We start from the raw sequence: 12,421 nt of genomic DNA, 5'->3' as shown, positions 1-12,421 counted from the left end.
GTCTGGACTTGGAATTCTGTTTTAAGACTAGCTTTGCTCCCGATGTCATGCGTACGGCGATTTTTCGTATTTATCAATGAGAATGAGATATTTTACCACGGTAATAAGTATATATATGTAGGATATATGTCATTTTAGATACTAAGTTATCACACTATACCAAATTTCATCATCCATAGATACAGTTCAGTGGCAGTTTATTATGTAGTACAAGTATAGACTTCATCGCTTTAAATATATCTCTATTTAAACCGAAAAAGAGTGTGAGCACAGCTATATGAATATATTGTGAGAAAAACAAGAGTGAAACAGTGGTATAGCATCATATAGATGAAAGAGATGAGAGATTTAAGCCATTTTTAAAAACAAGCTTTAAAAGCCTTTAGTCTCCATCATCAGGGTTTAAGCACCACACAGATTTACAATTTTTGTCAATACAGATCCAACGAACATGGGTTCGTTGGATTTTTTTGTGTATGGACACAAAAAAATTATTTTACGTAATTTACAAATTCCTATGGTCGCCTTTCGTCCTTCTTCGTTATATTGTCACCCAACTTACATAGTAGATACTTTAAGTGCAAAATTTTAGCACATTCGGTTGCTAGCAAGTAGTTATAAAATAGAAAATGTTGAACAAAAGCGCTAAATACTCAAGCGCTAAGTCCTCAATTGTTATTAAACTTTCTCTCTCTCTCTTTCAACCTCGACCTATTCTGTTAAAATATGAATATCATCATGTTTGCCCTATCAAAGGGTCTTAATGTGCTCATCGATCAATCTCTTCAACACTGAGATAAATTACTGCTTCACCTCACATTTTAATATAAATGGGTCTCTTTATGAGATAATTTAGGAGTACGACTCTAAAATTATTACACATAAATATTAATTAAATAATTATAGTAACATACGAGGTTTGTCCGGAAAGTACGTATAAAAGTTTTTTAAAAATTTTATTTTACAATTATTCAGGTAAATCAATTTTATCCCCTTCAAAGTACTCCCCCTGTGACATAATGCACTTGTGCCAACGCCGTTTCCACTGTGAGAAGGCTCCTTGAAAGTCCTCTGGTTGTAGGTTTCTCAGCTGCCCCGTCGTAGCTTTTTTTATCTCATTTATGTCCCCCAAATGCCGCCCCCGAAAATACCAATTTGGTTTTTGGGAACAAGAAGAAGTCACACGGGGCCAAATCCGGCGAATAAGGGGGGTGTTCGGTCACCGTAATGGAATTTTTACTCAAAAACTCACGGAACGATCTTGGCGCAAATTTTTTTCATTTGAAGTTCTTTTCTTAGAATTTCGTGGACCACGGTTTTGCCCAAATTAAGCTCTTCAGCCACCTGTCTGACCGTTAAACGACGGTCCCCATTAACACAAGTTCGAATTCTTTCCACGTTTTCGTCGGAATGTGAAGTGGAAGGACGTCCTGAACGTGGGTCATCTTGAACGCTTTCTCGGTTGGTTCCTTCACAGCATCATCCCCATAAACTGTTCTGAGATCGGCAAAAATTTCACGGCCATTCTTGCCGAGTTTCGAGAGAAACTTGATTACGACGCGCTGCTCTTCAACGGAAGCGGGCTCCATGCCGACGGGGTTTCTTTAAGAGGTAACTTCACAGATGGCGTGACAAGCCAGTTCGCACCGCACGGCGGTCAGACCAGAACTGAAGCATTGTTAGGGACATAAGGAAGGGGTCCTGCGCTTACCTGGCCTCCCCACTCCTTTTCTCGCATTCCAGAACACTTTTATACGAACTTTCCGGACAGACCTCGTATAATCTAATGCGTAATATCGTCATAGTCGTAGAATACTGACGGATTTGACTAATATTACATATATAGATCCTTCAGTATTCTACGACTATGACGATATAGTCGCAATATTCTTTAATTTGCTCATTAAGTACCGCCGTCAACTATATTTTCTGTTATTATATATCTACGTTTGACTGGTAGATAGAAAAGATATAGTATTAAGTCCGCCTTTTACACTGTCTATGTGTATTAAAGTTTAATACAAAGCAATAAAAAAATAAACAATACAAACCACCCATTAATATTTCAAAACTGAGCATAAATCTTACTTCATAAGACATGAATATCAGCCTACAATTACCACAAAAGCCAGGCGGTTTGATAAATATGTAATTTAATTTAAAGTTTTCTTTCTCTAATGCTTGTATAATTATTATGCTATTCCCTTAATTTGCCTGTTACAACATTCTGGAGATAAAAGAATGATAGTGTAGTGTATTTAGGTTTTTATTTATATATTAATTCACTCGAGAAAAGTCGCGACGAGTAAGTCTATTATAAATTTACTTCGAGCCCGCATCTCGTATTGTTTCTGATCCAATTATACTGGGTGTTTTTGACCTAATTTTTGTTATTTACATAATTTAATCAAATGATACGACATTTCCTTAATTACATGTTATTACAGCAATGCCAACATTTATTACGAGGATTATTATCTGTATGGAAATTATTAACACTTAGTGACCTTATTTGCCAAGATAACTACATTTGAAATCTTGAACGGTATAATTTTAAAGTTTTATAACCTTCGTCCTATTTCTAGGCAGGTCAGGTATACAATTATTATGTTGAAATATCGTAATATGTGAAGAACAGAACGCATTGCAAAACAAAGGACGTTACAGACCGCAAGAGCATTGACGTCATAATCATCATTGCCATCTCAGAATCAGACCTTCATTAGGAATGATTCTAAGCAACCGACATCCACTGACCCTAATAAAACTGCTTGTTTTTTTATGCACACACTGCAGAATATCTACTTAGGTGACCAGCTATCGTGTATTCAACAAAATTATGTTTCCTACATTCCAGGTTAATGCGCGACGAGGAGTGCAACATTCTCCAAAATCTGTCTCGCGACGAATTCCGCGAATTCAGAACACTGGTGATCGACATGGTACTGGCAACAGACATGTCCTTCCACTTCCAGCAGTTGAAGAACATGAGATCCCTGCTGTCGCTCGCGGAGCCAACCGTCGACAAGTCCAAGGCGGTGTCATTGGTGCTACATTGCTGTGATATTTCACATCCAGCTAAGGTATGAAAATAATATTCTTATGATCGTTTTTGTCGAATATCTATCTTCTCAGAATTTCTTCTTCAATTAGGTACATTTGATAAAAAATAATTGTATGGTTAAATCTGAAAATAAATTTGCATTTTAAGTTTTACTTTAAAACCTTAGATTATATAGATAGAGCCATACCAGAGGGAAACTTTGTACAAAAGTCGTTTGCTTGGGCACCTTTGTCTCATTCGTGTTTCTACCGTGCAGCAGTTGTGTTTGCATGGCTGTGTTTCGGTTTGAAGGGTGGGATATGGCAGCGAATTTACAGGATACAGAGGAATAACACCTAAGTCCTCAGGAATGGCAATGCATAGGGGGTATCATGGGCGAAACAGTCTACTCCGTTATGTCCATGATACTATCATTGATCTTATGTTATTCATACACAGTACATATAAATATATCTATTTTACTGGTAACTGTCTAAATAATCTGTTTTACTGGTAGAATGTTCTGTCAAAAAGATTCTAATGATTTCGATTCCAATAATAAATTATTATCTAATACGAACAGTACGAACTCACTCCCGGTACAGTCCCAGAGTACCTATTTGAAATAATGTATTTTAAGCCAAAATGCAATCTCCGAAGATTGCACTCTGGCTAAAGCAGTCTCAACTTCAGCTAAAAATATATTTCTATTAGTTTGTAACCAAATCCCAATACTCATTGCAATAATTGTTAACTCTGCTAAAATAGAGTAGGTTTGTTACTTTTTATATTTCTTTGTACATAAGTATAAGAATGTAATATCTATAGAATAATTATCTGAAACAAACATTCAAACCAATATATCTAAAAGGCGTTATTATACTTTATCTCAATTGTATGTGTGAAATAAATTTAAGGTAAATGTCGGTAACAGTTATTTGTACCTATTTTCTCTAAAAGATTCTTGCCTGAAGCCGTCGCTTAAAATACCCTTTCAGGGACAAAAAAAGTTTTACCTACTATATTAAGTTGACCCTTATTTTTAAAGAACAACGATCATTTTTCAGATATTTGTAATGTCTATATTTTATTATTTTTTCTGTAAATTCTTACCTATTGTTTTATTGAGGCATAAGCTTTCTTAAGCTTATTACTATTTTTTTATATTTAGATACAATATATGAATTTTCATACGACTCGAAAAACAAAAAATAACTAGCAAAATCATAGTTTTGTAATTTGTCTTATGCATAAAAAAATTTGCTGCAACGAAAAAAATAAAATTTGAAAGTATAATTGCAGATGGAATATCTTGTCATAACCTTACTAATATTATAAATGTGAAAGTAAGTTTGTTTATTTGTTTGTTACGTTATAGCATCTTAACTAATCACTATAAAATTTGGTATAAACGGGATGGAAACCATTATCCTTTTTATTCCGGTAAGTAAACATATCCTGGTCTTGTAGACAAAGCCCCGGGCAAAAGCTAGTACCTAATATTTTTTCGAATATACCGTTATAGGGAACTATTACTCAGATTGTCCACATTATGTCGAACATATTTAAATTCAATATGGCTCGTCATGGCCTCAAACAACCTACTTACGAGTCACTTCTGATTTTTTTCTATTATTAACGTATAATGTCACAATGCTGAGTGCTGAGTCTCTCATATCTCCTTCAGTTCAGTTCCTGTTTTACGTTTCCATTTGAATCAGTCTCTTTTAGATTTACTTAAAGTATTCATTTTACTTTTCCAGAGATGGGACCTCCATCATCGGTGGACAATGAGTCTTTTGGACGAGTTCTTCCTCCAAGGCGACAAAGAACGCGACTTGGGTCTTCCATTCAGTCCTCTTTGTGACAGGAATAACACTCTTGTGGCGGAATCTCAAATCGGGTTTATTGAGTTCATTGTAGAACCCAGCATGGGTGTCTGCGCTGACATGCTGGAGTGTATATTGGGACCTTGCACTCGAATACTAAGAACTCGACCAGTACAGTTGGGCACGATGCGATTAATGAGGAAAATTCAGGTGAGAATATATATTTATTATCCCATCACTGTTGTGACGCCAGTACATATGAAATCCCAACATAAACGTGATAGAAAAAATAGAAATGCTCAGACCATAAAATAGTCTGTTGATATCTAGTAACGTACAAAATCAAAAATAAACTAATTGATTAAATGTCTCAATTTGTTACTAATTTATTATTAGGGGAATGTTTTTGTGAATCATATTCATTCATAATCATAATAAGCCGTTATTTGTCCATTATTGAACATAGGCCTCCCCATAAGGGGAGTTCTACGAGTAGCTGCCACGCTTGGCAGACGGGTTGCCAACCACAGTTAGTTGGCTTTGATAAAGTTTTGAGAGGGACGCTACTAAATTCCTCGGCCATTAAATTAACTTAGTCGCCGCTTTTAACACTCACGGGAAAAAAAGAGATAGCCCATTCTATGCCGGGACCACATGGTAACGTTTTTGTGACAATTTCAATAAAATTTTGTTACATTTTCATAAATTCTATCGAAACAGACTATAACTTACCACCAAACCAAATAGTTGGGTGGCTTACTGTCAGTGTATTTTTCAAATAATCTAATAAAAAATAAAATATTGAAAATTGTTCAATTCGTTCTATATTCTTTCATAAATTTATATTTATTGTGAATAGCTAAGAACTAGTTTATAAACAATATTTCTCGTATCATTAATTTTCCCTACCATCTGTACGCGGATTATCTGTAACTTTACAGACACTTCGTACTGTCTGAATTGACTGATACCATTGTTGCCTTAAATACTGATTTATCTGCAATACAATCGGTATTGCAGATTTTGGTTTTTTTTTAATGGATGACAATGAAATAGTTACCCTCCCTGCGCTATCGGTATACGCTGGCGGGGCACCAGTGAGGGATGATAGGTGACGATGAAAGCAGGTCAGTTAGCCCATCGTGATGAATTGCACTAGAATTAACCACGATGGTTTCCAGGGGGAACCACGTGAAGGTCGACCTGATAGAGTATATTGCTAGCAATGAGGCAATGGGACCCCATTACTAACAATCCCTTTCCCCCCGCAGATTTTGGGTTAAAATATTTGCCCTTTTCGTAAAGGATTTACGTCAAATCACAAGCCATCATTATTTACAACAATTACAATTATATTTAATCTAGATTAAGATAGATAAGTATACACGGATGAAAGATAAAGAAGATCATATAATGAAATTAATAATTTCAGGGAGTGAAAGTAACAAATTCAAGATTAGGAAACCATGGGTGGCCTGCCTCAGTGACAATAAGAAAATATGGAAGGAACAAGCTGCTAAAGGTAACATGAATTGCCAATGATAGTCTGTATTAATATCAGTAATTATAAAAAATAATACCTAAAAATACTAAGTACAACTACCTACGTACAGTACTTAATATTTACATAAAAAAATATTTCAATCAAAATAAATCGGACATATTCGTCGTGATATCCAAATTACCATTTTTGTAGGTAGATATAGAACTTTACGTCTTTCGTTGAAACCGTAGTTGCAAGGCCTTATGAAGTCTTTTTGATTCGAAGTGAGGTGGTAGATGTCTGCTAATAATTAAACCTTTAATAGTCAACTATTCTAAAAAAATAACTGTATCTGCTTTTGTTATATGCTTTTATTATTTAGCTATTACGATGTAAAACAATAGGTATTCTATAAAACTAAACTTTTTTTAAGTCTGATTGATTATAGAAAATACCCATTATTTAGATACTTCGACCTATAATCAAATATTGGGATCGCTTCTGAGGCGATATTTCACTAAACCTATCTCTAAAAATAAATTACAATTTGATATCACAACAAAATATTTAAGGCCAATGTATTCTAATTTCTGACAGATTAAATAGATTTTCTATTCATATGTCTACGGTCGACTGGTAGATTAACGCCATCTAGTGTTAAGTCCGCCATTTACACTATCTAGGTGTATTGATAAATAAATTTACGTAAAAATCATTGTAATTCATGGTGGTCCATGAACAAGTAATATCGCGAAATTATTAAAATATCTGGCTAAGAAGTAAGTTTTGATAAATGGTGTCTTGGAATCGGTCCCATTAATTCTTAAACTCATTTCAGACGCAGAAGCCCGAGCCAAGCAGGAGGAGGAAAGCAGCAGCGCTACGGTGGAAACAGAAGAATAATATATGGCCACTCTTGTAAATAGCATTAAATCTAGTTGTTATAATGTATTGTATTCTATGTTAAAAAAATGCTGAGAGGTGACGTTGTACGTGCGTCATCGCTTCTTAATAGTACGTTGCTAATAAAGTTGTGTTTCACGCACAAATATATGACTTGAAAGCACAAGCGGATAGCCTGATTGTAAAATAACTCTATGTGGAAGACAACATAGTGAGCCAATTTCGAAGAGGTGTTCTACTGCTGAGCGGTACTCGCCCGTAGTTTAAGGTACCTTATGTGTTTATTGTAATTTGTCGTCATTTACTTTAGATTATGTACTCCTGTTATCTGTTTTAGAATAATTGTCAGTACCTTCTTTCTGAAGATTCATAATGGTTAAGTAGGCAATAAAAGACAGTTGCCCTACTTTAGAATAAAAGGAAGTCAAAATGACATCTCAAGTAGCAACTTCACGTCCATATACACCTACTTAGTTATTAAATACTTGTACTTATGTATAAGATCATTTATAATAGGACAGTAATACTTAACCTCACAATGTGGTCTCCTCACGCTTAATCAATAGACCATTATTACTTGTCGTCAGTTGAACTTTGATGGAATTTACATTTCTAACATACTCAATGTGTATAAAGTTGTACTGTACCGACTTATTTCGACATAGGTGATAAGCGCTAAATGTATGTACTTATAGATAACTTTAACAATGCTGGTGATGGAGCAAACAATTATATCTTAATGTCATGTGCACTTCTCTTCAATGATAAAGAAACACCCCTTATAGTCGGCGAGCTGATGTGGTTTGGGCGAAAGAGACCAATATAATATAATAGCTCTCTCTTTTACTAAACTGCATCAGACCTCAATGATTGTATAAATATTTATAGTGAAATTATTAAATATATTCAAATAAATATACGTAGCTTAAATATTAGTGTTAAATCTTACCCATATGAAAAATACGCTTATTAATTTTAATGTTTCCGATTAAATTGGAGAGTCTTGATATTCCTGACCAAATGTTATTTAAAATATGAAATTATTTTCTATATACTTAAACGCCATCTCAAATTCTAGGTAGACATATGTAGTTAGTACATTATTACCTATAGTTAGTGGGAAATTCATATTGAAAGATTTATGGGGTATTGCTCTTTTGGTTAGCCGTATTTACAAGGTATTTATTGAGCTAAAACGTTAGATTTACTTAAGTACATAATAGGTACTTTTCAGATACTTTTAAATAGTGATTGTGCTCAAAATCAATCCGATGTAAAAAGAACAAAGCATGCACCTTTTACAAAGCATTAGACTGATGGAAAAAGGCTTATAGGTAAATGATTATATTTACCAAGGGGCGATCTGGAAGTCTATGTGTAGAAATGATCATAAATGTATTGTAAAAGATATGGAGGACCCAAAGTAAATGTACCGTCCTTCTTAGAATATCTATCTTTTATCGAAAAGAGCAACGTGAATTTATTGTTGGGAAGACATTGAAAGGATCAGGGCCAAACGTTTCGATACTATAAATTGCCAAATGTTTTGAACACGCTTAAAATAAGAATGTTAAATTGATTAACATAATAACATCTGACTTACACATTTCAGAGGCCTAGTTTTCCTGGTAGGTACATGGGACCATTCTCATTGAATATCAAGTCAAAAGAAACCATAATCATAATAATTTTAGGTCCCTATTTATTATTTCAGGGATTGTAAGGATAGGTATAATCCAACTGGTGACGCTTATTGTAGAAATATTAACAATAGAACTTTTTATATATTTATCATCTATTTAAAAAAATAATAGACTTTATGAGGAATAAATCTGTATATTGTGCATTTAGTATATCAATTGATAGTTTGATTAAGTGTAATCAAAATAGAATGTAGTTAATCGATGCCATTACGATTGGGGATATAGCTTTATAAAAATGTAGTGTATATTACTGAGCCTTATAACACAATTAATTAATTGTTGTTTCTGTAAATTAGCTTGCAGCAGGTTGTAGGCCCATGATCCATGTAATCGACTAAATAGTAGTTAATGTTTCTTCCTTTTAAATAATAAATAATAGATTTGCTTTCGAATATAAATGTCTACATTCCGATGCCTGAAGACTTCACTGCTATTATAAAGTTACCAATTAATAAATAAATAAAAATACATTATATGTGTAAGATCACATTTAAAATTAAGATTTCTGTCCATAAGTTGTTTATGTGTAAAACAGCCAGTTTGTGTATAATAATAATTATGATATTGATATAGACAAATAAAACTGTTAATCCTTATTATTAACTTCTATATTCTTCAAGAACTGCAAGCAAAAAGACATTTAATAATTACAATCCTCTGCTAGTTTATTATAGATCACATATCACAAATATAATCACAAAATCAAAGCACTTATGAGATCAGGATTCCCAATTATTTCATAGTATCCACTATATATATATATATATCAATTACTAAATATATCAGCACAAATGATCCCATAATTAATTCATCTACATAAATATTTTCATTTAAGCACTCTCTTTTACTATGTTAATAAAATTGAGTTTAACAAATAATTAAAAACTACCTATAATAATAAAAAAAAATAGTAAAAATAGTGTTTAGATGAAATTTGTGGTAACTAAGAATGCATTTTGATTTTGAAACTACCTATTTATACAATGTAATCTCATTCTAATAATTAAATTATGAATTTGTTTTAATAACTTAAGGTTCTTTTTCTACATTGTGTAAATACAATAAAACACCTTTAGGTATGTGTAAATTATATGTAAAATAAAATAAAAATTTTCGTAGAATATGCCTTTTATTTATCAGGATCCACATTACAAACATCATAATTACTTTGTTTTAAAATCATTCAATGAGGTACATTTTGAAACAGATCTAATTAAAAAGACACTTTAATAGCAAAACAAAATATAAAAATAATGACTACCTATATATATTTACAAAAGCATGTTTACTAACTAAGAATATACTTATGTGCCTTTCCGAAGACATTTATTTGCACCGACAAAGCTCTGACATCAGTCTTTTGTCGGTTACAGATGATTGTACCTTGAATTACATCACCCTGTTTAACCTCTCTACAATCTCTAAAATAAAATACAGTTTGTTTCCAATGTGTTGGAGTTTTGTCAGGACCAGTTGAAAATGAAACAGGATTAGGTAAATCAAAGAAAGTATCAAAATAGCCAACAAGTGAAGTTAGTAACCCGTCTTTAGTAATTGTCAGTTTAAATTCAGAAGTAAAATCCATTATGTCTGTATTGCAAGTGTTTATATCAATTTCTTTAACAATACATGGTTCAGATATTATATGTTTAGACTGGACTACATCAATACTTGCTTCCCTAACTACCTCTGACTTCATACAATTCATTTTGTATCCATAAACATCTGACCAAAAGTTGATAAGCTTACTGTGAGTATCAATATCTCCGTTTGCAACCAGACTGATGTTACATTTATTGGGTAGTAACAACCCTCCAGGCTTCAAATAATTATTCCTTGCATAAATAACACTATCTAACATACCTTCAAACAACAAAAAGTATCCCATCCATTCTGAAACAATTATATCAAGTGTTTCATCTAACTTTGTATTCTCTAACCGGCCTTTAATAGTTTTAACAACATTTTGCCAATTGTTTTCTCTGATAATATCAATTGCATGATATATAATTTCAGACTGATCTAATGCATACACTCTTTGAGCTCCGGCTGTTGCACACAACATAGACAAAATCCCCGTGCCACATCCGAGATCTAAAACAACCTTACCTTTTATAGTTTCTTTGTTATTTAAAATAGCATCTCTATAACTTTCTGTCCGCACTTTGTCTGATAACATATCATAATGTATACCAAAATGAGCATATGTGTTGAAATATCCTTCATCATCTTCTAAAGGCAACTTAGATACACAATTGACAACAACATTTTTCTCACTGTCATCACCGTTTGGGTTGCCTCCATCAACAAGAGTCTTCATTGATTCTTGCATTTTATTTATATCTTCCTTAGCCATTTGTAGGTGAGTTTGAGTCTCGTTGAGTTGTTCGGTCAACGTTTGAATAGTCCTTTGAAGTTCAATGAAGTGTGTTTGAGATAATGTCACCAAACCATTTTCAACATTAGCATGGTATGTTTTTGGAGAATTCGGCTTATCGATAAGAGAATCAAAGTCGAACATTAACCAATCATCATTTTCTACAGGTTTCAAATACTTTTCGTCATCCCAAAGAGGTTTTGTTGTATTCAAAATGTCTTCGGGGTTTGGCTTGTGTGACTTTATATAGTTTATTAATTTGATGTACGAGTAACAATCCATGTTAAACTTTAATTTTAAGGAACTTAAAACAAAGTTATGAGCAGTTTCACAGTGATTTAGACCTTCTTCGACAGACGTAAAAATGTCGGTACAAAATAAACACATTACCGAGCTATTACTCGTCTCCATTTCTTGCCAATCATCATCTTCGAAATTTTCTTCATCACTGCTTAGATCTGGGACGTCAGACATTGTTTCAATTTAATAGCGTAAAATTAGAAAACTAGATTAATTTACAATCAAAACGTGTAGGAAATAGATAAATAAGTAACACGAGAAAATAAGATCCATGACAGATATGACAGCGAAAGAACCGCAACAGAGTACAAAAATACTGTCGGCCGTCAAGCAGCCGTCAATCATGATTGTCAGTTGCTGTCTTGGGTACTGGACTAGATATTCTACATTGATATTTTCCTATAACAACATACATTGCATAAACCGTAGATTAACGATATAACTGAGTAGGTAAGTATCATTTCTTCTTCTTTTCCTCAATAATAATCAACTCTAGTCACCATCTAAATACCGCGCTGACATCTCGTAAACGATTACCAAATGTTAAAAAATGGTCTTGTGTAATACAAATTCCTAAATCCTAGACGCTAAATAAATTAAATACACTTTTCACATGGTAAGAAAATAGAACTAATTTACAATAATAATTTTATTTCCTTAATCATTCTACAGAGACAACACCAACAATCGCTCATTATAGAGAAAAGAAAACGTGTCAAAAATGAAATATGACATCAAATACTAAACAATTTTTGAAAATTAGAAGAAACGTTGTTTCATACT

The 12,421-nt window shown here is 33.1% G+C and overlaps 2 protein-coding genes across 2 annotated transcripts in view; one reads left to right on the top strand and one right to left on the bottom strand.

The window, feature by feature from the left end:
- The window catches only part of LOC113516600 (dual specificity calcium/calmodulin-dependent 3',5'-cyclic nucleotide phosphodiesterase 1A), a 295,443-nt gene extending 285,420 nt beyond the window's left edge, over positions 1-10,023 (top strand). The window contains 5 exon segments of the mRNA XM_052902620.1: positions 2,858-3,083; positions 4,807-5,014; positions 5,017-5,082; positions 6,305-6,394; positions 7,194-10,023. Coding sequence (XP_052758580.1) covers positions 2,858-3,083; positions 4,807-5,014; positions 5,017-5,082; positions 6,305-6,394; positions 7,194-7,258 — 655 coding nt within the window. The 3' untranslated portion in view covers positions 7,259-10,023.
- Positions 10,024-10,071: 48 nt separating this feature from the next.
- LOC113516901 (protein arginine N-methyltransferase 1) lies at positions 10,072-11,956 on the bottom strand. Its single transcript, XM_026901395.3, has one exon. The coding sequence runs from the start codon at positions 11,810-11,812 to the stop codon at positions 10,250-10,252; it is 1,563 nt and encodes a 520-aa protein (XP_026757196.2). The 5' UTR covers positions 11,813-11,956; the 3' UTR covers positions 10,072-10,249.
- Positions 11,957-12,421: the final 465 nt, after the last annotated feature.

The sequence above is a fragment of the Galleria mellonella genome, unplaced genomic scaffold, assembly GCF_026898425.1.
Source record: "Galleria mellonella isolate WM207_F2 unplaced genomic scaffold, CSIRO_AGI_GalMel_v1 utg93, whole genome shotgun sequence".
Taxonomy (NCBI): domain Eukaryota; kingdom Metazoa; phylum Arthropoda; class Insecta; order Lepidoptera; family Pyralidae; genus Galleria; species Galleria mellonella.
Note: the sequence above shows the minus strand (reverse complement) of the source record. Positions and strands in the feature narration are given on the sequence as shown.

Coding starts and splice junctions, on each gene's coding strand:
- LOC113516901 (XM_026901395.3), bottom strand. CDS start 11,812: ATGTCTGACGTCCCAGATCTAAGCAGTGATGAAGAAAATTTCGAAGAT.